At 34.9% G+C, this 25563-nt stretch overlaps 1 protein-coding gene across 3 annotated transcripts in view; it reads left to right on the forward strand.

Annotated features, from left to right (window-relative positions):
• Positions 1-24729, forward strand: part of TRIM24 (tripartite motif containing 24) — a 66359-nt gene extending 41630 nt beyond the window's left edge. Inside the window, exons 4-19 of one of the 3 annotated variants that reach the window (XM_039362236.1) lie at positions 3674-3806; positions 4112-4228; positions 7284-7398; positions 9348-9494; positions 11914-12031; positions 13888-14177; positions 14588-14752; positions 15076-15246; positions 15660-15795; positions 16621-16693; positions 17382-17589; positions 18415-18701; positions 19950-20085; positions 20959-21033; positions 23005-23154; positions 24069-24729. In XM_039362236.1, the coding sequence (XP_039218170.1) occupies positions 3674-3806; positions 4112-4228; positions 7284-7398; positions 9348-9494; positions 11914-12031; positions 13888-14177; positions 14588-14752; positions 15076-15246; positions 15660-15795; positions 16621-16693; positions 17382-17589; positions 18415-18701; positions 19950-20085; positions 20959-21033; positions 23005-23154; positions 24069-24278 (2531 nt within the window). In that variant the 3' untranslated portion in view covers positions 24279-24729. Of the gene's footprint in view, positions 1-3673; positions 3807-4111; positions 4229-7283; positions 7399-9347; positions 9495-11913; positions 12032-13887; positions 14178-14584; positions 14753-15075; positions 15247-15659; positions 15796-16620; positions 16694-17381; positions 17590-18414; positions 18702-19949; positions 20086-20958; positions 21034-23004; positions 23155-24068 lie in introns of all 3 variants that reach the window. The other 2 variants (XM_039362228.1, XM_039362245.1) reach the window with 2 other exon arrangements.
• Positions 24730-25563: the final 834 nt, after the last annotated feature.

The raw sequence follows: 25563 nt of genomic DNA on the forward strand, positions 1-25563 counted from the left end.
TCCACAGGAAGCAAGAAGCAGCAGAAAGCAGCATCTCTCTCTCTCTCTCTCTCTCTCTCTCTCTCTCTCTCTCTCTCAGACACACACACAAACATTTTTACTTACTTAGTGGGGGAAGAGGACTGGCAGACCAAGGGCAGGAGAGAGCCAGCCAGTGTGAGGCCAGCTGGCCAGGTGAGCAGAAGATCGGAGAGAGGGAGGGAGGGGGGGGAGAGAGAGACAGAGGGAGGGAGAGGGAGAGGGAGAAGAAAGAGGGAGGGAGAGGAAAGAGAGAATAGAGACAGGGAGAGAGGGAGGGAGGGAAAAGAGGGGGAGAGGAAAGAGAGAAAGGGAGAGGAAAGAGAAAAAAAGAGAGGGAGAGGAAAGAGAATAGAGACAGGGAGAGAGGAAAGAGAGGGAGAGGAAAAAGAGAATAGAGACAGGGAGAGGAAAGAGAGAGAGAAAAAAAGAGAGAGGGAAAGGGGAGGGAGAGAGAGAGAGAGAATATGAATATATGTTGTCCTTACTGAACTTTTAGTAAAGAACGTTTAATGAAATATTTTGATTTTTTTTTTAATTAAGAGACGAGGTATGGGGATAATTATGCTGTATTTAAAGAAGGCAAATAAGCTACTAAAATTGTTTTCACCTGTTGGGATGAAGGAGAAAGGTTTTTTTTCCCCCCACTTTCTCCAGCATAAAAATTTGTTTTCTTTGTAGCAGTTCATTGATTTTATAAATGCAACACACTATAGTTTTTTTATACATAACATAAAGGTAAAAAAGGATATATGCAGTGTTATCTTCATTTTAGATGTCAAAAGGATTTTGTTGCTCCTAATGTTTTCTTTTCTGTGAGAAACAGGTCCAAGTTGTTCTTTGAGTGTTTAAGGTTGCCGACCCCTGGTCTAGTGCATAACATAATTAATTTATATGAATGTTATTGCTCTCTTTCATAGGGTTGTTAAGTAATATTCCTTTTTTCCTATATGTCACATAACACACAGGATGTATAAAAATTTCACCCTAACAAATTGTAAGGTAAATTGGGCTTTACAATGAAAGTAGTCCCATTACTGAAGTGTCTGTAACCTTCTCATGAACTCATTTAATGCATTTTGTTCAAGACGTCTGTAGGTCAGGTGTATACCAAGAGTCTAACAAATATATAATTTCTTCTTGAGGCTACACTCAATATTGGAAGTGGCCAGACTGGAGATAGGCAGATTGAGGACTACACTAGGTAGTGATCTTGCAACGGCAAAGTGGATTAAATAGTGGAAATGGATTAATCCAATAATGAAGGGGGGGGTCATCATTTTTGTATTTGTTTGGCCTGTTTAAAAAATTACTAGATGCCAATGTAGATGTAATGAGTTAAGAGACAATGAGAAAATAATGTTTATATATACTTTTTTATGTTTTGAGAAATTAGAATTTGAATGATACATGTTTTCAGTTTTTGTGATCTGAAAAATGTATATGAAATAAATATTTTATTTTTTCATCCTTTTGTAAAATTGACCAATTCAATGGGATTCTAGGTTATGCACAACAAAACTAAACAATAAAAAATATAACATTTTAAAAGAGAATGTATATTTATGCAATAGTAAATATTTAGAAGTTCAGAAGATTGAAATATGTTGTAGGCATCGTCGCTGTAGAGACAAGCTTTTGCATCTTTTCAGGAATGGAACAAATGTAAAGTTCATTTCAGAAAACCCATTAAATAATTTCCCAAATACTTTGAAACGTTAAAGCAAATTTGATTAAAAACAAGTATGAAAATGTTGAGTACAGAAGAAAAACTTTTCCTTGCTTCTAGACTTTAGTAGTAGTAGTAGTAGTAGTAGTAGTAGTAGTAGTAGTAGTAGTAGTAATACCTCGACTCCCTCTTCTTTGTGTCAGCCCCTGAGATATTAGAACACTGCTATCATGTCACCCCTGGTCCTTCTCTTCATTAAACTAGCCATGCCCAATTCCAGCAACTGTTCCTTATATGTTTTAGCCTCCAGTCTCTCAATCATCTTTGTTGCTCTTCTCTGTACTCTTTCTAGAGTCTCAACATCTTTTTTACATCGTGGTGACCAAAACTGGATGCAGTATTCCAAGTGTGGCCTTACCAAGGCATTGTAAAGTGATGTTAACCCATCACATGATCTTGATTTTATCCCTCTTTATTGCAGCCTAGCACTGTGTTGGCTTTTTTGGCAGCTGCAGCACACTGCTGGCTCATATTTAAGTGATTGTCCACTAGGACTCCAAGATCCCTCTCACAGTTGTTATTATTGAGCAAAGTACCACCCATACTATACCTGTGCATTTGGTTTTTCTTGCCTAAACGTAGAACCTTATTTTTTCCACCATTGAATTTCATTTTATTAGATAGCTCTCAATGTTCAAGTCTGTCAAGATCCTGCTAAATGTTAAGCCTATCTTCTGGAGTGTTGGCTATTCCTGCCAGCTTAGTGTCGTCTGCAAATTTGATGAGTTCCCCATCTATCCCCTTATCCAAATCATTGATGAAGGTATTGAAGAGCACTGGGCCCTGGGGTATCCCACTACACACTTCCCTCCATGTAGATGCAGTTCCATTGGGGATCACATGCTGAGAACTGTCGGTCAGCTAGCTACAAATCCATCTGGTGATGATGCTGCCTAACCCACATTTTTCTATCTTATCAAGTAGTAGGTTGTGATCTACTTTATCAAATGCTTTACTGAAGTCCAAGTACATTAGTGTAGTCCATCTGATCCTGGTGATTTGAACTCATCTAGGATTGACAGGTACTTACCATTTTCTTGCCTATCTTGTGTTCTAATCTGTTTTTTATGGTACTGTTTTTGATAGGTTGGAGTTGGACTGTTTTTTCCCTTTGTGTAAATACGGATGCAAAAATTAGTTGAGTAGTTCTATTTTCTCTCTGTTGCTTGTCACCTTCTTGCCACTTTCTCCCACTAGTGCAGGGGTGTCAAACTGCCGGCCTACGGGCCGGATTCATCATATGGAAGCCGCGCCCACCCCATTGCCAATGCCATGTTGCACGATGTCATGTGACATTGCAAGTTTGACATGCCTGAACTAGTGGACCAATCATTTCCTTAACTTTTTTCTTGTTTTTTACATGTTGAAAGAAGCTTTTTTTGTTATTTTTGATTTTTGTTGCAAGCCTTAGTTCATTTTGAGCTTAGCTTTCCTCACTTCATCTTTGCAGGCTTGGGCTATTTGCTGATATTCTGCCTTAGTTATGTGCCCTCTGTCTACTTTTTATACTTGTCCTTTTTGTCTTTCAATTTATCAGAGAGTTCTTTATGCAGCCATGCTGGTTTCTTTTGAGAGCTGTTATTGTGCTAGACTGGGCTTTTATAATCTCATTTTTCAAAATTTCCCAAGGTTCTTGAATTGTTTTCCCCTTGGGGATTCTCATCCATTGAATCCTTCCGAAGGTCTTTCTAAGTTTGTTGAAATTAGCTCTCTTAAAATCCAAGACTCTAGTTTGGATGTATTATATTGCTTGTGCTTGCATAATGTTGAATTCCAATATTGCATGGTCACTCTCCCCCAAGGTTCCTATGGTTTCAACATCTTTAAAAGGGGCAAAATTGTATTAGTTAACTTTCAGTTTTAGTCTAGGTCTATAACAGTTAATTCCTATTCATCAGACTATTTCTTCTTTTTCTTTTTTAACAGAAGCTGTTGGTGTAACTAGTCAAAGACCTATGTTCTGCCCTTACCACAAAAAGGAGCAATTGAAACTCTATTGCGAAACTTGTGACAAATTGACATGTCGGGATTGTCAGTTGCTAGAGCACAAAGAACACAGGTATTAAAATGAATATATCTGAGAAGAAAAGAAAAAAGGCAAAGTTGGATAAAGAGTTAATAAGAGTCTGTTAGAGAAGTATGAGTTGCAAGAGATAGGCTAGCTTGATTTTTTAAAATCTGGTTTGCTTTAGAATTAATGTATAATTTGATAAGATTTATAGATCTCATCTGGTTATATTTATATCTTTTTATTCTCTTTTTTTCCCTCTCTATTCAGTTTTAGTCTATGTGTTTTTAAAAGATTATATATAAAATACACCTAATGCTGCATATTCTTTTTCCTTTCTTTTTCTTTTTCTGCAGATATCAATTTATAGAAGAAGCCTTTCAGAATCAAAAAGTAATAATTGACACTCTTATTACAAAATTGACGGAAAAAAGCAAGTATATAAAATATACAGGGGAACAGATTCAAAATAGGTATTGAGTTTTATTTTGCAGTATTAATTATTATTTTAATATCTCAATTAGCTTCTTTTTCATGTTAAAAGTTTCAATAAAATGAAGTTTTATTTGCAGTAATTGGATTCATTTAGTTTTTACCTCTCTACATTTGACATGTAGAATAATGAGTTTAATATATGCACATGAAAATGCCTAAAAGAGAATTAGAGTAAGATAATTTTGAGCTTCATTCACATCAGATGAACTTGGAGGACTTTGAATGTAATTATTCCTAAGTATGTTTTAATAATATAAAAAATGGCAGTTAATCAGAACAAAGCATAAATCTTTTCCTACAGTGGCCAAGTAAATATCTGCAGGTTATTTATAAGCAAGATGAATGCACTGGATATGGCAAAATAAAAACAGAATTCCTACCCTAAATCATGCTACCTCAAATGTAATAAATTTTTTGGCAGAAGGGGTAACTTGGTAATTGCATGGTCTGATAAATATCATAATCAGGAAGAGATTATGGAGGAGACATAATTATGTTATGTGGCTATAAGCCTGCCCAGATATTTTTAAAGGAAAAAAGAAAACTGAGGGTTGAATGAAAAGTAATGCCTTTGCCTCCATAATTTTAGTTTAATAGTGGTATTCTAATACATGAAACAGGAAACTATTCCAGGAAATGAGCTTTTTGCCTATATTTACTTCTTCACATAATCTCCACCATTCACTACACACTTCTCCCAACAATGGACAAACTTCTTAAAGCCATCATGAAAGAACTCCACACTTTGTCTCTTCAACCAGGTCCTGACAGTCCTTTCCAAATCTTCATTTGAGTCAAATAGATGCCCACAAACTATTTTTGGGAAAAGGTAGAAGTCAGATGGCACCAAGTCTGGAGTGTATGGCAGATGGGGTAAGACAATCTGATCCAAGTTCGCAATTGCCTCTTGGGTGGCTTGTGATGTGTGAAGCCTACTATGGTCATGTTAGAGAAAAAATTCATTCTTGTGCTTCTGAACTCTGCTTAATCATTGTTTCAAAGTTTTGAGTATGACATTATAGTGCTCTGAGTTGATGGTGATGTCTGATTCCAGGTAGTCAATGTGAATAACACCATCTGCATCCCAAAAAACTAATCATGAGTTTTCCTGCCAAAGCCTAGTTTTTTAATTTTTCTTCCACAGGTGAAAATTAGGGATGATGTTTATGGACAGATGCTTCATTTCTGGGTCATAATGATCAGCCTATTCTATGAAGAAATTCTTCAGTTTTATTCTTGTACTATGGCAACGATTGCCAACAAATTTCAATTCTTGACGGTTTCATTTCTGCCATAAGCATGCTAGGAGCATCTTGCACAATCTTTCTGATATTGAAGAAAAGAACATAAATAATGTTCCTATGAAATGCTGAACTTGGCAGCAAGTTCCTTTCAAGTGATCCACCAATTGTCCTTAATCAGTTCATCAACATTTCTTGTGGAAAGCTCAGCCAATGCTGTCAGAAGTCTTCTACTTTATTGTTCATGGCACAAATCACCTCTTTCTGATTTACAAACTTTATATTTTTGGCTAGTGCTCCCATCAGCAGTCATCACCATAAACAACCTGGTTTGGTGGTGAATTTCAAATGGAAAGACTCCTTCGACAGTCAAAAATTCAGTCATGATGTGTTATTTAAAGTACCGTGATGAATACTCACTGCAGACTTCCATCTCATAAACACAGTAACACCATCTTTTCTAGTAGCAACTTCATGATAATTAAAGTGAATGATGCTAAATAAAGCATCAGAACTTCTAACATATCAGTAACTATTGGTGACTTATACCACTGGAGGCATTGCTTTTCATTCTACCCTTATAAACCCATCAGTGGTAAAATTTACTCTCCTATTCCCCTTTGGTTTATTTTGAAACATTTCTCTGAATATCTGTTAGAGATAACTTCCATTTTCCCTTCTAGTTATAATAGTCACCTAACCATGTAGCACTCTTAGGCAATTATTTTAATCAAGCATGATGGGGGCCTATTATGTCACTGTAAGTGGGTGCAGTAGCTTTTGTACAGATTATTTTAATATAGTATTACACACATTCTCCTAAGCAAAACAATAATGGTATGAGTCCACATTCTCTGTGAACCTGTTGCTGCATCTATTAGCATAGTATTTAAAAAAGAATCTGAGAATTAATGAAAGAGCTAAGATGCCAGGACTGCACACACTAGATTTTGACAGTTATTAACTGCTTTAATATAGAATATTCTCCAGAGTCTTTCAGTGTTTTCTTGAAGCTTAAAGAAATTGGCTGACATATTAGATGGCCTTTTAGCAATTATAAAATCTATGTGTTTGGTTTGTATTTATATATATACATTTTCCTTTATAACACTAAAAATGTGAATCCTAGGCATCATATTGACAAAATATGATAGTGTTATCCTGGTGTTCGCTTTTCTTTTGATTTTTGTCAATATATATACATGCACATACCATTTGTATGTATTTGTATTTTGGTGTGCATATACATATATGCATACAGATAGAAAGATATTCTATTTAAATTCCTATGTTGAACAAACTACGCTGCTATGACATCCCAGATATGTACAATACATGCATATTGCACTTTGGTTTCTTGTTAATTATATTCTTGACACTAAGAAAAATGACAGAAATCACCACATTGTGCTACATATAACTTTTTTGTGTTTTGTGTATTTTGAAATGTGCAATTTATGTATAGAGAGGTAGCATTTGAGCAACCTTGGTTGATTTTGAAAGGTAAGCTGGATTTGAACTCATTAATAATTAGATGGGTAACAAAAAAGATAGACTACATTGGAAATTGAAAAAGATACTTTAAAGGATATAGTGGCAAAGCACTTTTTTACTGTTGTCAAGAAAATAAAATATATGCAGAAGTCACCAGCAGTTAAGCTTAAATATTTATTCTTAATTAAATGCTGCTGTGATATTTTGTACAATATCAAGATCTGAACATCAGCAACATCACAAATTGTGATCACTGTATTGTTATAAATATACTAAATAGTCTTTCTACATTTTATAGAATCCATGAAGTGAATCGGAATCAAAAACTGGTGGAACAAGATGTTAAAGTTGCTATTTTCACATTGATGGTAGAAATAAACAAAAAGGGAAAAGCTCTGTTGCATCAACTTGAGGTAGATTTTATTCTCGCAAGGCACACTATTAAAGCGGTCTTTAGTGCAAAATGCAGAGGCAAGGACCTCCGACAAGTACATGATGTTTGCGTTATGTATGACTAAAAAAAATCTGGGTACATCATATTTTATTAAAATACTTAATAAATAATAACAAAATAATATGTTCTGAAAGATTTCAGAATGAGTAGGTGAGACTTACATTTGACTTTCTGGGAAAGCCAGCAGGGAAGGTTATAAGTGGTGATCCTATGGTGTTGCAGTTGGTCGTAAATGTAAGCCAGTTGCCAAAAATCCAGATCATGGTCCTGAGATCACAGGGGTGCTCAGACAGCTGGAATTTTGAGCATGGCCATAACCATCATTTGTTCCGTGCCATCATAATTTTAAATAGTATCTGAATAAATGGTCATAAGTTGAGGACTACCTCTAATATCTTACATCTTTCCTCTGATAAATGGAGTGTTATCTATAAAAAAACTTACAATAAAATTGGGTAGTCTTTATGGTATCCATATGTTTTGTTCAAATAAGTGATATTCATTCCATAATTTAATATTTTTATTAAAAAAAGTGGAATCCTCTTTGTGTTTAGCTAAATCTGAATATTTCCAGTTATTCCATTATATTCCACTTCCTAGTTTGCTGATTTTACTACTTGTCCCATCCTTCAAGTATTTTGTTGTTATTGTTTATTTATTTGTAGGTTATTGGTTTTTTTGCTTTAACTTCTACAAAGTTGACATTTTCTTATAACACAAATATTTCCTTTAAAAATTCCTCATTCATGCGTTTATTATATTTATGTACTATTGAATCGGTGATTTACCAGCAGGGAAAAAAACAATAAAGTTATAATAACAAAACAATAATAATGCAATCAACTTAAGGTGCCAGCTATGATTTATATATTATTATTGCAGTAATAATTGCACCTTGAAAGCCCTTTGGAAATGTTCTGCTTTAACTACTTCCTAGCTTTATAACAAGGGGAGTGCAAACCAGGCCTTGGGGCAGAGAAGTAACTACAAAGATGTGCTAGTACAAAATAATTGTGTTGCAATTAAAAATTGGTTTGTAGTTAGAATAAGTGATAGCATCTTATTTGTAATAGTAAGTTTATACTCAATATGCAGAGTAGAATTTAAAGCAAAACTGTTCCTAGGTCTCAATCTCAGATGTTCTTTCCTAACACGCCCCACAGCTGAAGACAGTAGCAAAGTTCTGCATTTGAACAAGGTTTAGTGCCGAAGAAAATACATATTTAATAGAATTTTTGAACGATTCTTAACTTCAAGATCCACTCCTGATTCATCCCAGAAAGAAATCCAGGAGATTAAATAAGATTAGACCACTCTGTCGTATAATTGGGTACTCTGCTGCAAGGATTCATTACCTCTGGAAAGGCTTTTTAAAAATTCATCCATCATTCAGTTGGAATTTTTTTAGCAGTTCTTTCTTTCCTTTCTCCTGGACTTTTTTTTCCAGTGGAATGTTATCTTCACTCTGTTATTGTTTTAGTCCTAATTTTATATCAATTTTATACATATAAAAAGACAATTTTAGTCATGTTAATTCATGCGACTGCAAAATTTTATCTAATTTTTATCTTAATTACAGAGGAAGAAGTAGTTTCATTCAAATTTAAGTTGATTGTTTTCAACCCATTACAGAGTGCTTTGTGGGTTGTGTAATTAGGGCTATACAGATTAGTCATTTCAGTTTTAATATAAGGCAAAATGGAAATACTGTAGTCTTTGAATCAAAGATTACCTAAATATTAATATAATAAAGGATTTCAGTATTAATAATAAAAAGTTCAAGGCTGACTCTTGTCTACTCTCTTGAAGAGATGGAATGTGATATACACAATAATACAATAATGACTTAGTGGTTTGATCTGCAGAAATCAACAGAAATGATCATGACCTTATCTTTCTTTGTTGCAGTGTCTAGCTAAGGAACACCGAGCCAAGCTTTTACAACAGCAGCAAGAAGTGTCAGGACTTTCTAAACAACTGGAACACGTTATGAACTTTTCTAAATGGGCAGTCTCCAGCGGGAGCAGCACAGCCTTATTATATAGCAAACGCTTGGTATGGATAAATTGTTAGTTCAAATTTGCAATCCTTACGCAGTTTTTCAGATTTTTCCAGCTCTTCTTTTCAGAGATACATTTGTAGCACTATGAAAAAGATAATTTATAATGGAAGCTCATATTTTTAAAATTCTAAATTCTGTCTTAAGTGTAACTTTTACATTAGAAGCACTGAAATTCGAGAAAAATGCTATCCTGGAGAAATGTATAGGAAAAAAACTATTTGAAATTTCAACTTTGTGACATTGTTCACATCACAAAAAGTGTTCATATTGCTATCATTTTCTTCTATTCTTGATATCCTCAGATGAAATCAGGTTTCATTTGGAATACAATATACTGATATTTCCTGTTTTTTAATAATTTAGGTAACTTTTGAGGCAGTGGAAAACAATAATGAAAATCTAAAAATCTGTGAAGAGGGCAACATTATTACAGTAGTTGTGATGTGTCAAGAAGGGACCAAGTGTGGCTTGGTGCGAACAAAGAGGTAGAGACCAGGTGCTCTCTCTAAGTCACACATTTATACAGCGCTGGACAAAGGTGGGTTCTCCCATAAGATTGGAAGAACCCTGTATACAATTTCAAGCACACATAGATAGGCTTCTTAGTTACATAACTGGAATTCTCCTTACAAGAGATAAGGTACACAAGTTACAAAAATACTTATGCACACAACTTGTGGTTATATTCAGCTTGTGATTATGTTATCAAAGTCTTCACAACTATATTGCACTAGTGAAACCACACTTGGACTACTGTGTCAGTTCTGATCACCATTATTCAGAAAAGATGCTGAAACCCTAGAGAGAGTGCAGAGAAGAGCAGCAAAGGTGATAAGGAGTTTAGAGACTAAATCATATAATAATTGGCTAAGAAAATTAGCGTAATGAAGAAAACGGGATACATGATAGCAGTCTTACTTGAAAGAAATGACTTTCCCTTTCATCACTACAAATATAAAAGTATTAGTAATTTGTCGCTATCTTAAAATACAGAGGATCTCTTCATCCTATATCGCATCTCTTACCTATAAGCCAATCTTACATAGTCAGCAAAAATCTATCAAGGCTTAACAGAGATAACAAATCTAACCTTGATCAAATAATCCAATTTTATCTTCCTTTCTTTAACTTTTAAGAATCTTGATTTTTTTTTAATCCTTCAAATAATGTCTTTTTCCTTTTTTCTTTGTGCTGATTGGAGAATTCTGGGTGCTGAGGTCCACAAATCTTAAAAGTTGCCAAGTTTGAAAAAACAGTTCTATATTATCACTCCTTGTCCTCTTTCATTCATTCTGCTTGGAGATTATACTGTCTTCTAATGATTTTCTTACATTATTCCTATTTTTTTTCCTACAGTTCTTCTGCTTTCACTCCAGTTTTCTCACTTCCTTTGTTTCATTTCTTTCTTCCATTATATTAATTGTTCCCCAAGATCCTCTCTTGACACTCTGGCATATGGGCCTATCCCACACTCAGAGCTTTTAGTTCACTATATGATCATAAATAATTCAGATATATATTTAGATCCATTCAGTTTTATCATGTGTGCATTTGTTTTAATTTATTTTTGGGGGTAATACATTGCTCTGATCCAATAGAGCTTTAAGCATCATGACCTATGCTTAAATGACATTTTTAAAGCAAATAGGTCTGTTTCAGAGCAATTATTCATCCAAACAACCACCATTGTCATTAATTCTTGACTCTCCAAATTAGATTTCTATACTTGCCTTCTAACTCATCCATTTGTGTCTTCTAACCAAATTATATTTACTGCATCACATTCAGAACATTGTAGTTTTTTTCCCCAAAACACATTCCTGATACTTCCATGATCACAATTCATTGGAATGTAATATTCACTATAACTGTCCTGCAATATACTGTATGCAACAGTCCAAATATGTAATCTGATTGTTCTGGTGTGCATGAAAATAGGAACCAATGGATTCATATTTTTGTAAACACCAAGAACAATCTAGATGACCCACCCTTTCTCTATATTAATCATTCATAATTTTAAACCTAAACTTTCATTTCCCTCTCTGTATTCTTCAGCTGCACTGCATAAAATCAGATCACCATTTATTCAGATTGGCTACATCTTTCTCTTAGTTTTACAAACGCCTAGTAGAGTTGTTGGGAATCGGAGTGTGTCTAAAAATTTAATAAATAAATAAAATATCTTTTTTTCATTCATTAATTCAGGCGTTTTACCTTATGTTCCTGTTAACATTGCAAATTGAAGTTTTTCATATTCCTTGATTGTCAACAGATGGTCCCGTGAAAATTACTAGGACATTTAATGTAAAGTGACCAATGGGCTGTTGCCCATATGTCAACAGTTATGAGTCATGTGTAATGTTCTGTCACGCCGAGATTCATATTAATATAGTCTTCTTCTTTTTCTAGATTACATATCGATTACGATACCTCCTTAGGGCAAGGTATGATGCCTTACCAGTATCTAATGCTACTATTCAATTTCACTGTGATCCTAGTTTCTGGGCCCAAAATATTTTCAACTTAGGTATGATGAACTCCATTTGGTTTTATTAATAAAAACTTTATATTACTTGATACGTTTACCACATTAAATAATTGTATTTTATTTCTTTTAAGTACTTTTTGAAATAAATAGAATATATATTTTATTGAACTATATACCATCTCTGAGTAATGATACACACTTTTCATTTTGGTTTGCCCTCCATTCTATCTCTAGCATGGGGAATCCTTTGTGAAGATAAAATTGTATGTGGCAGTGTGCAGTGTGTGTTCTGATACATTCATCTTGTTTTGCTCTATTTGCAGTGATTCAATGTCTCACTTGGCTATAGGTTATATTTATATTTAGTGTATCAGTCATTTACAGCAGAGTTCCCCAACCTTTTCAGCTTTGCAGGGGGGGGGGTGGAGAGGGGATGGTTCCGCATGGCGGACAAGCACACCCAGCTCCTTTTGCATAAGCTGCAGGTATGTGTACTCGCTGCAGGCGCAAATAGCACACATGCTCACACGCTACTCGCACAAGTGAGGATACGCACTCATCCACTACTTCCGGGACCTGGTTCTGAGAAGCTCAAGGCCAGGTAATGGGCTGTAGGTTGGGGACCCCTGACTTACAACTATGTATCCAAAAGTGTATAACTTTGTTAATTGAAGTGACATTATATAGGAAAGTTGTTATTTTAATAGTGTGCTATATTAATTGGAAGTTTGCCAAATATATACAGGTAGTCCTCAACTTGTGACCACAATAGAGTTCAAAATTTCTGTTGCTATGTGGGACAGTTGTTAAGTGAATTTTGCCCCATTTTATGGACTTTATTGCCACAGTTGTTAAGTGAAACACTGCAGTTAAGTTAGTAACACAATTGGTAGGTGAATCTGGCTTCCCCATTGATTTTGGTTGTTAGAAAGTTGCAAAAGGTAATCACATGACCACGGGACACTGCAACCATCATAAATATGAGTCATTTGTCAAGCATCTGAATTTTGATCAGTGACCATGATGCTGCTGCAATGGTCATAAGTATGAAAAATGGACATAGTCACTTTTTTCAGTGCAGTTGTAACTTCAAACATTGACTGAATGAACTGTTGTAAGTCAAGGACTACCTGTACTTGGCAGTTTGTAAATACCTGGTCAATACCTTAATGCATTTATATTGTTTCAGGCAATTAAATAAAAATATGTCTAATAAAGTAGCTCTAGATCAGGGGTGTCAAACTCAATTTCATTGAGGGCCACATCAGTAGTGTGGTTGCCCTCGGGGGGGCGGGGTGTGTGGCCAGGGTGAGTGCGGCCTACTGGGTGGGCATGGATGGAGTGGGTGTGGCCTACTGGGTGTGTGTGGCCAGCTCTACATCATTCACATCAAGGGTGCCTGTGGGGGCCTGGGCAGGAGTGGGACAGATCTGAGGGTCTCTGGCAGAAGGGGGTGGGACCGGGGCAAGCACCAAAGCACGGTCCATTTCTTCATTCCTCACAAAAGGTGACACTTCCCCAGCATGCACCCAGGGGGCGGGGCCAACACGCAGGAGCTGGTTCCTCGCTGTTTCTAGATGGCCTTGTGGAGCTAAGACAGGGTGCCTTTCAGCATAGATGGCCACCACAAAATTGTACATTGGGTCCCGGCCAGCCAGGGTAAAGGCAGCGGGGGCCGTTCCCTCCCTGTTTCCAGGATGGCTTCGCAGGCCACATGAAACCACTTTGTGGGCCGCATCCGGCCCCCGGGCCTTATGTTTGACATGTCTGCTCTAGATTAACAATGTTTAGAACAGAGGGGTGTCAATGACTGATGCCAGAAAAGATATCTATTATTTGTGATAGAGTTATCTTCAGTTAAATTGTAACTTATAAATATAATTGTTTTTATTTAGGTTCTTTGGTAATTGAAGATAGTGAAATCCCACCACATATGCCTAAAAGCCCTGTGACAGAACCAAACATACAAAGTGGGTTACCTTCAAATCAACTATCCAAGTTCCCAACGCAGATCAGTTTAGCTCAACTTCGACTTCAGCACATGCAGCAGCAGGTGCTTGCTCAGAGGCAGCAGGCACAGCGGAGGGCAGGTCCCGTGGGGCTCCCAGACCCTAGAATTGCAGGGCCCATGCACCAGACTCCTCCTCCTCCACCACCACCACCTCCTCCTCCCCCTCCTCCTCAGGTAAGTTACAGCAAGTCCAGAGTAGGAGACACTTAGCTATTTCTACTTTATTTGGAGGAAAATATAAAGGTAGCATCAAAAACATTATTACACAGATTAGTATTTTGTGCACTTTACCACACTATATAACTGTCAGCATTAATTTTTATTATTCTAGGAGCTCGGGCTGCTTTAGCATCCCTAAATATTAATAGGTTTAAGCCATTCCATTTTCAAACTTCTATATATCTTTTCCTCTTTAAACAGACTGAAACTCTTAATTTTTTAGGCTGCACTGCTTTATGTTGGAAATGAATACCACCCCCCAAAATGATTTATCTTTTATAATTTCTTTTAGCAAACATTTAGGAAAAGATTTGTTATAACTAATGACCTGTTAGCTAAGAAAGTTGTTTCTGTATTTCCAGCAGCCACCTCCACGTTTGGTAAACTTTCAGAATCACAATTTCAAATCCATTGGATCAATTCCTCTGGCTCAGCCAGTGAGGTTTCCTCAAAATCAAAGCATACCACATTCATCTGTAAAGCCATCTCCATTACAGATGGCAATTTTGGCACAGCAAGCCATTAAACAGGTACATTCTCCATGTGATGCGTAATAGTATATCAAGAACTTTAAATATATTATAAAATCTATTTTGCTATCTAGAAGAAAGGTAAATTAGTCAGCTCAATGGTTTTATTATTGGAAAGGAGGCACATTTTTGTTTGTTGACTTGCTTATATATTGCTCATTTGGAATAATTTTTGCACTTTCAGAGCTACTTGTATCAACTTTAACATTAATAATTAAGCAGAGTTCTATCAATCCTTATCTGCAATGTTCCATGCAGCTTTAATATCTCCTGTACATGGATTATGAAATTAATTATTTTCCTGTTCCTCCTCCTTTTTCTAGTGGCAGATCCACAGTGGTCAAGTTTTGGCTAATTCCTCGAGTGCTAGCAGTACAACATCAACTTCCTCCAGTCCCTGTGCTGCTGGAAATGATGGGAAGACTTTTGTTCCATCTATGATTGATCTGAATTCAACAATGAGTGGTTCCTGTACCTTGCCTTCTTTACCAGATGTGAGATAATGCTATATTTCTTGACTTTTTTGAAAGGTTTATTATTCCAGCATGCTTTATTATTCTAATACAAAACTTGATCTAGTTATGTCCTACAGCTTGGAATTAAAGTATACCTAGTGCATAAAGTAGTGACTTCTTTTTAGAGCACATTTTAGAAGTGCCTTTTTAATATTTAATCATTTTAGTGATATTAATGATCAAGTTCCTATGTGTTTAGGTCCTTAATGACTTTTCCAGCAAGTTAAGAGCTAGCATCTGTATAGTCTTTAACTTTTCTGTATGTCTTCTGTCTCAAATACCCCTAAGTTTCAACACAAGGCTATCTACTTTGCTATTAGAGGAAACTATAATTGCTTTTTGTTAAAAAGTAGTGAGATAATGTTTTCCTTACCATTTATCATTATATTAAGATTGACTGTTCAGGAAGTGTACCATTGGAAAGTATTGGGAAGAGAGAAGCATTTGCAGAGCACACCCAAACCAAACAATCTTCACGCAAAACTGTGCAGTCTCCTAACTCTTCAGTTCCATCTCCAGGACTTTCTGGTATGACAACTATTATCATTTTTAAAACTCTTATTATTAAATTGTTAGACAGAAACAAGATCTAAAGCATTGGGAAAGAGAACATGTGAAAATATCTAATCACACGGAAAGAATATGGCTGATGTAGAAATACTCTTGCTGGTTGTCAAATAGCTATAGTGAAAAGAAAGTTATAGAAAGATTTATAAAGCTCCTTTTTAAAAGACAATATAGTAATAGAAGAGAAGATAAAGAATTTTAACCATATATAGAATTAAATGAATATTAAAAAGTAGAGATTCTTAGCTTAAGTAGTAAACCAGAACTAAAATGGAGAGGATTGTGGCATTGATGAAGGCAATGCTGATTATAATTTAAAAGAAGATATTAGCAGCTAGAGCATGAAAAAAAATGAAAATTTTAAAAAAAGTGAAACAATCCTTCATCTCAGCCACTGGAAGTATTTGTTTTTGTTTCTCAGTTTTAAGGAAAAAACAGAACACTGTAGAATTTTACAAAATCAGATTATTTGACATAAAGCATAAATGAGGCCTTGAGAAAAATATTTCTCATTCCCATTTAGACATTCACTTTCATTTTTTTAAGCAGGAAAACTAGGCACAAATATCAACCTCCCACTCTTTATTTTTCACATTTTTCCAAATGTAGGATACATTTGTCAAATTTGTATAGCCACCCATCTCACAAACAAGTGATTGGGGATGGCATAACAGAATAGATAATTTACTAATATTTAAAGTGCAGTTTAATATGTATTTCAAATATTAATAGGTTTCATGCCAGGATTTCTTTCTAGCCTGATGATTTTTCCCCTTATAATTTTAGGGTTGGTTACTGTTTCTGGTGTCCATCCTCCAATGCGTTCACCCAGTGCCTCTAGCGTAGGAAGTCGAAGCAGGTAAGTAGACCATGTTAGTAAAAACTGATTCTGATAAAAAAGTTGTATGGATTAGCACAGTGGGGCTTTATTTTCAAGAATTCTCTAGCCATGAAACAAGAACATCCATCAATAGCCCAGCAATGTATATTAAGCAGGTAGGGATAAGATAAAACATACAAGGTAAAACATACAAAACATAATTTTTACAAAGAAGATACATCATATGAAGATAAATTTTATATTGATTCTGCAGAAAACAAGAGAAATGTAAGTACTATTAATTTAAAAGAGCTTAGATGATACTCTTTGGAAAGGTCAGATTTTAAGTATTTAAAAATTAGGGCTTAAAAAAAAGATTTTATCTAATGAAGAAAAAATACAAATAGACAACTATGGAAAATGTTACCTTTTTTATCATCTTGCTATGATAAGCCACCCATTTTAATTTTGTAGTTGAAATGTATTCAGTGTAGTTGAAATGTGTGCAAAAATGTTTAATGTTTTTGAAAATATACAATTTTAGTCAGTATTAAATTCATCCGGCTTTGTGTTAAACCATGAACTTTATAGAAAAATTATGGCACAGATTGATTTTCCCCACCTTATGCAAGCAATAATTTCTGAAAGCATTGTTGTGCTCTGATTCAAATAATGCAAAACCTGTTTTAGTAATCTTTCCTTATTTTTCCATATACTTCATTTATAGCTCTACTTCTTCTGGCAAACCATCAGGTGCAGATTCAACCCAGAGAGTCCCTGTGGTCATGTTAGAGCCTATCAGAATAAAACAAGAGTCTGGTGTGCCAAGTGAGAACTATGATTTCCCAGTTGTCATAGTGAAGCAGGAAACAGTTGAAGAATCCCGTAATCAAAATGTAATCAAAATTATGAGAAATAGTCTTAAATACAAAAGGGTACTAACTTGTTTTTATAAATTAGTTGAGTTACAATATTTCTGTTAAAGAAATCTTAAAAATAAATCTAAGAGGTTCATTTTCGAGTCAGGAATAAAAACCACAGGCAGTTGATTGAATCAGAAGTGAAGGAGTGTGCAGTATCAATCAATCAGTCAATTTTATTTATGGCCAAAAGGCCCAAAGCCATCAGAGGCAAGTATGGTGAGCCTTTCCCTGCAAGCCTTTTATATAGGAAAACATTACCTTTCCCCCTCAAAAATACACAAAAGCATGCCCTATAGAAATTCCAAAAAAGTGCATTTAGCAAGTGTCTGAGAAATAGTGCTTTGTAGACAAGCACCCTGCTCAATCGTGATTTAAGCATTTGTTCATCAAAATCTCTTTGAGAAAAGCAGCTTTTTTTCTTATTTTTGCAAAAAGATCTCAGGTTTAGATCAGACAGGGCAGAATATTCACCCAATTGCATTCATGTTTCCCATTGCATTTTCAATTTGTTCAGAACATACTCTAATTTGTGATTCTAAAACTTTTGTCCTGATTGAGGAAGGAAGATTATGTGGTAGGAGGAACTAATTTCCTTTCCACAGAAGCATTTTATGATAAGAAACATTTAATGAAGTCTTGGTGGCTTTTTTTAAATCTAAGCTATAAATGTTCAAATCTTTGATATAACATACTCTTGATAAGGGCATATCCAGCTGAATCAACTGGCTAGATAATATGTATAATTTGTCAAGGAGGCATGATTCTCTGTGTATATATTAATGTGCGCAAAAAAGATGCTTCATTTTGATGAAATTAGACATTAATTTTTGTTTACAGTCCAGGTTTCCAAGAGCCATTCTTTCCTCAGTGTTACTGAATAGCAGCCACTCCTCTGAAGCATCAGTGTTGAGAACAGAAGCACCAGACAGTACAGGTGACCAACCATCCAATGGCAAGACAGCATGGATAGGATCGCCACATGGGGGAGATGGCAGAAAAGATGATGATCCTAATGAGGACTGGTGTGCTGTATGTCAAAATGGAGGAGAACTTTTGTGTTGTGATAAATGTCCCAAAGTGTTCCACCTTTCGTGTCATGTTCCTACACTCAGGAATTTTCCAAGGTAAAGTCTAAAGATAGCTCTTCTATGGCTTAAACTCAAACATTATTTAAATGATTGCATCTGATTTTAAAGCTAAACTCGAACCAGCAGTGTGAGGTTTAGACTGTGAATGTATAAAACAAGATACCACTGTGGAATGGGTAGTTTAGTTCCTGTTCACATTTATGTAGGCTGATAAATACACCTGGATGCAGCAGCTGTATTTGTTCCAATTTTAAAGTATAACAAAAAAATCTAGAATAGTGGCTTTGTTTTTCTGTTACAGAATGCTGCTTAAAAATCAACTGTCTCAATATTTTTTCCAGCTTCAGATATTATACAACTAAATAATAGAGTAGGTATATTAATTATATAATTTCTTTATATAAGATACCTAATTAAGTAGGTATATTATATAAAGAAAAAATCTCTTTTGAGTTGCTTATATTTGTATTGGATCTGTACTTTCCATTTAATGCTGTTAATTATTAAGAGCTGTAAGTTAGTCGCCATATTAAATCCCAAAGGTATCCATGGTAATGTTTCTGGTGTTTTCTTTCAACAGGTGTGGGCATGCAAGTGTGATGGATGGCATAAAATTGTGATAAATAAATTAAATAAGGGCAGTAATTGTAATACTCACTGATAACCAATACTTTGTTTTTTTGTTGTCTGAGGATTACTAAGAAAATAGTTTTGTCAAAGCTAGTTGGGAATGGCCCTTATCATCTTTTTCTACCATCTAGATAGCTCTCTTTCTCCTGCTTTGAAGAGAGAAAACTATATTCACACAGGACTGTTGCAGCAAAGCTATGAATTATTGTAGTTTGGGGGGGGCAGGGGAGGAGGTGGCAGGTGGAGAGTGGCATAGGAAGAACATTCTGTTCTATCTTTCTCTTTCCCGTAAACCACTATCAAATCTGTGAAGTAATCATTTAGGAAACAGGTCAATCTGACCTTTTCTGTCTTTCAGTTTCATTTGGAAAAGAATTTTAATGTTTGAACAATTTGATTCCACTCAAAAGTAATTGTACCTATTTTAAGGATAACTATTTTAATACCTACCATCTTTGTTGTTGGGGATTGTCTTTCTGATTGACAGAGACACTCAACATTGAACAAAGTAATTTTTCCATCATTGGCTTCATTGTAACCACTGTATTAACTTTTAACATTTATTGTAAAAGATAGGTGAAAGAATTAGCTTGCAAGCATTCCGAATGCAAAAATGTGAGGCTTATGTCAATCTTTTCTCATTTTTTTTCTCAGTGGTGAATGGATTTGCACATTCTGCTGTGATTTATCTAAACCTGAAGTAGAATATGATCGTGGTGTCTCAACCCATGTTTCTGAAGAAAAAAGAAAACTGGATGGCAGTCTGGGTTTGGCACCAATAGATCAGAGGGTAATTTCATTGTACTGTGTTCATTCTACAAACTAGTTCTGAAAAAAGTGCAAGATAATAAAAATAATGAATGAATTAATGTTGAGAATCTGAGACAAAAATACAGATAGTAATAGAAATAGCATTTAGACTTATATATCGCTTCATAATGCTTTACAGCCCTCTCTAAGCAGTTTACAGAGTCAGCATATTTCCCCCAACAATCTGGGTCCTCATTTTACCAATCTTGGAAGGACTGAGTCAACCTTGAGCCAGTTAAGATCAAACTCCAGACTGTGGGCATAGTTAGCCTGCAATACTGTATTCTAACCATTGTGCCACAGGCTCAACTCTTCTGGTTTTCTATTACATGCACATGTACATTTCAAACAGAATTTTATTAATTATTATAGAGTACTGTTGTGCTAATTTTAATGTTATCCTTTTAAAGCATTATTTTAATAGCGATATTTGGATAAATTGAATATGTACCAATTTAGACTACTCAGCACTTATAATCAGAGCAATGTGTGTCTCTGGAATATTACGTTAATGTAAACTTGAGTTTCCTTTGCTTCAGAAATGGTTCATAAATATACTATCAATATACAAATAACAAATGGGTATGAGATATGGAATATTTAACTTGCTATATCTAATTCTTCATAGTTATGAAATATGCCCTTTATCAATGAAATATGTTATTTCAGAAGTTCAAATGATATATTTCACATTTGTGAATATTAAGTTAAAAATATTGGTAGAAAAAAAATCCATCAATTTGAGCAATTCATTATTACATTAAAGACTGTACATTTACATAGTTTACATTGCTGTAGTAAACTTTCAAGCTGATGTTCCAAATAATTTTATTATTTCTGTCCCAACATATAGAAATGTGAAAGATTACTTTTGTACCTTTACTGCCATGAAATGAGCCTTGCTTTTCAAGATCCAGTCCCTCCCACAGTAGGTTATTAATTTTATTACTTATCACTGATATTTGTTTGTATCCGTTATTGGTTAAACAAGAAGACTTCTGTATTGTGCTTAAAAGTACACTGAGTCCCTTCTATATTATTGGGTCTTCTCCTTTAATTATAATCTTTAGTTCATTCCAGTTGCTTCTAGTATTGGCCTTCAAGGTCTCCCTTACAATTTTTTCTCCAATCCATAACATTTTGCCAAGCAAATAATTTTCAGTCAATCTGGCCCCTTAGTCCATTTAAGAACTCTCCAAAATTAATGTTCCACTCACTCTTTTGTAGTTAATTTCCAAATTACTTTAAATTTTTAAACTTACCTGAAACTGCTTTTCCTGAGGATTGAAGGAAAATCACCCAGTAATAAAACTTACTATCAAAAAAGTTTTTTGGACATTAAGGTTTGTGCTGGTTAAGATTGGATGATGACACTTTATTGTTTGCTAATAGATAAAAGTATAAAAGAGCAGAAGTATCAGCTTTAAGTCCCATTAAAAAAAAGCTCCAGCTGATTTTGAAACTTTTTTTTATTTCTTCCTGATAGTTAACAGAAAATGTGGCAGGAACCACATTCCTCTTAAATATTGCAGCTGTGCAGTTTTAGCAAAATCGTATGCTTTGGAAAAGCTTCTTCTCTTGTCTGCAACCTCCTTAGTAAAATCAGGATAATAGGTACTATATTCTTTTTACAATCCCACTACACCTGGGATTTTTTATTTTATTTTTATCTAGTTCTATACAGAATGTCATTTTTATATATACAGAAATTGAACAGTAGCAAAATTTAAACTGGTTCTCCAGTCCCTGATCTTTTTATATGAGTATTTTATACACACATTCAATTCCAGTTAAAAAAATCAGCAGGCAGAGAAAGAAGATTTCCATAAATTCTATACTGCAAGTTGATTAGGAATACTCTCTATATCATTCATATGCAGATTTTTCCTACATAATTGAAACTCCAGGAAAGTAATATGATTATTCAGAACATTGTGACTCGTACATTTTGTTACCTTCTAGTCTTTCCATTGATCCCTTGGGCTGGGACTTCCTCAGTCTGTTTAAAAAATTTGTTAGGCTCTGTAGTAACTGTTTAAGAAAAGAGATAGTCTCTTTTGGATTCATAAGTCAGCAGGATGTCTTCCTCTGCTGCTTTTGATAGAGATAAGGGGGGGGGGTGATACAGCTGTAGTTCACTAAGCTTTTTTTGGCTCTTGGTATTTAGAATTAAAGAATCAGTTATAATGGAACATTACAATAAATATTCTTAATTTACCAGTTTGATAAAATACTGCCATGTAACATAGGGTTTCATGCTATTTAAAGGGGGGGGGGAGGAACAAGAAGATAAATCAGCTAACATTAGCCCCAACCAGAAATCCATGGTGCCATCAGCCTTGAAAATGGTGGCAGCAACACATCCTAGCCATTGCTTGACCTGGCAGTTTTAGATAACTATTAGCCAGTCTCTAGTCTTCCTTTTGGGAGGATAGTTGTGGAGAGATGGTGGAGCTGCCATGGCAAAGTCTTGGAGAAAATAGATTATCAGGACTCAGACTAGATATAGAAGTATGGAATTGAATTTATATTTATTGCTCTTGTGGATGATCTGTGGCAGGATTGGGATAGAGAAAATATAACCCTCCTGGTCCAACTTGATTTTGATACCATCAGTCATAGTGCTGGAGCACTGACAAGGAGTGGTTTTTAAGCCTAATAAAATAAATAAATAAATACAATGTATAATCATCCGCAATACAGCTTGCTATTTGTTTTAGAACTATTACAGCTGAAAATATATTCTTCCCATTTCTTTTCATTGATGACATAAAAATAAATTTCTGTACGCCTAATAGCCATCTGGCTTAATATCTGCATTGTAACTTTTTTAAATTCCAAAACAACAGAAAAACAAACCCAAACTAAACTTCTGAAATATTGATCTATTTCTTTCTAGGTGCCTGACTACTATAAAATAATTAAGAAGCCAATGGATTTGTCAACAATAAAGAATAGATTACAAGCACATCACACAATATATACAAAGCCAGAAGATGTTATAGCTGATTTCAGGCTGATATTTCAAAATTGTGCTGAATTTAATGAGGTAAAAAAAGAGTATAATATATGCTTATACATATGTTACTAAGAAAATATAATTGTTAACTGGTATTGTGTAAGGGAGGGAGGATGACAGGTGGGCCATCTCTTGGAAAGTAGTGATGGCAGCAACACTCTACCAAAATCACTACCCCAAAGAAAGATTTGTGGCCAGAGTGTAAATGCCAGCCTTCCATCCTACGGTTCAGCTAGGATTTCTGCTACACCAAGGAGTCTAATTTTGGGTACCATGATAGTTTACAGAGCCATGTAATTATACATTATCATACACTAGTTCTCTTTAACAAAAATATTAGTATATATCTAATTACAAATTAAAATAATAATATAACTTTATTTGCCATTTCAGTACAGGTAATCCTCAACTTATAACAACTCATTTAGTGACCTTTTGAAGCTACAAGGACACTTTAAAAAGTAACATGACCGTTTTTCACATTTATGATTGTTGCAACATCCCCATGGTCATGTGATCAAAATTTGGATGCTTGGCAACTGGTTCATATTTATGAGAGTTGCAGTATCCAGGGGTCATGTGATCACCTTTTGTGACCTGATAAACAAAGTCAATGGGAAAGCCTGATTCACTTATCAGCCATGTTACTAATTTAATAACTGCAGTGATTTACTTAACAACTATGACAAGAAAGGTCATAAAATATGACAAAACCACTTAACAACTGTCTAATTTACCATAGAAATTTTAACTGTGGTTATAAATTGAGGACTGCAGTACTATAAATACTGTAATGAAATATATGAAAGTTACAACATACTTGAAGTGTTGACGAACTTGAGATTTATTTGTCTGCTTCCAAAATAAGAATTCACAAACATTTCTAGCAATATTTTATGTAATTATTATTCTAACATTATTAATATGTTTAATTTCTCCAACAGCCTGATTCTGAAATAGCTGATGCTGGAATGAAACTAAGTTCTTATTTTGAGGAACTTCTGAAGAACCTTTTTTCAGATAGAAAATTCTCTGTTCAGCCTTATTGCCATTCTGATAAAAATAGTCCAGCCCCAACAGATGACTCAGATGATGATTTTGTGCATTCCCGGAAAAAACGCTTCAAATGGGAAGAACACCATTTTTTTAAGTAAGCTGCTTATATGTACTCTTAAGCATTTTTTACTTAAATATTTATCAATTTTTCATTTTCTTAAAGTAATTTTTGACATCATTGATTTCTACATATAAGGAACACTTACTGAAAGTAATGCCTTCCCCTGTTGGTATATATCTACCATGCTTATTTGGAAATGAATTACACTCTCAGTCCAATGTGTTTTGGGAGGTAAAAAATTAAAAACAACTAATTAAATTAGAATTAGAAATTGCTATTTCAAGAAAATAGGGGTTCAGAAAAAAAATAAAATTATCAAAAGCATGTGGCTGGCCAAAATTATAATTCTTTACAATTTTACTATACTTAAACATTAGTCATTGGGGGAAGAAAAGCACCTGGTTTGCTATTGTCCTAAGTTCCTGAGAAGTACAATGACTTGTGCCCTAAAAGCATGGGCAGATGAATTAAAGTTCTTTGAAAATCTATGCTTTTGTGTCTTTGTGTGATCATATGAAGAGAAATCTTAATGTAATATTGGTTGGAAAACGTAATCCATGAGGGTTGAAATGAGACATGTACTTTAAAAAATACTGCAAGCTTTTCACTGCAGCTACAATACAAATGTATAAGTACTTTGGGGCAATTTGACCTAGTAGTGATTCTCATGCTGTCTGTTGGGAAATGTGGCTCCAAGTAAAATACTGTACCCTAAAAGTAGGCATTATCATACCATTGGATCTTCTTTATTTCCTCTCCTGTAAAATAAAGACGATAGTTTGCTGCAACTTTATGCTTTGTTGGAAATATGGCCAACAGAGAAAAAGATAAACTGAAAGTATTGTAAGTTATTAAAGTAGCTCCTGGGAAGCAAAATTACTAGTTGGCATTGTAGGCCATGGATGGTTAATTCTATATATATCAGTGGAAACATTCCTTGGCCACAATGTCAGTTGATAAGGTGGCTGGCTGGAGACTTGGTAAAGCCAGGCTAGACTCTGGTTCTTGGTTGAAAATGGTGTGTGTATGTTTGTGAATGTGTATGAATGTGTGTATGGGAAGGGGGTAGATTAAGTGATGGGGGGAGAAGGATTGCCCCAATCATAGGCCCTGAATGTGAAGCAGAAGTGCTGAGTGCCCATGTTGGGTGCATCCTTCTATTCCATTAATGGAGCATCTTGATAAAAATGGGGGAATGGTTGGGGGGAGAGGGTGGGATTGATAGTGGGTGCATGGGAAGATATGGTAGGTGAGGAAGGAAAGGAACCTGGTACTTATTATTGTCTCATTCCAGCCCCTATGCTTGGCCCAGAGCATTGTCT

Source organism: Crotalus tigris, unplaced genomic scaffold (assembly GCF_016545835.1).
Source record: "Crotalus tigris isolate CLP2741 ecotype Arizona unplaced genomic scaffold, ASM1654583v1 scf7180000017588.1960692, whole genome shotgun sequence".
Classification (NCBI taxonomy): domain Eukaryota; kingdom Metazoa; phylum Chordata; class Lepidosauria; order Squamata; family Viperidae; genus Crotalus; species Crotalus tigris.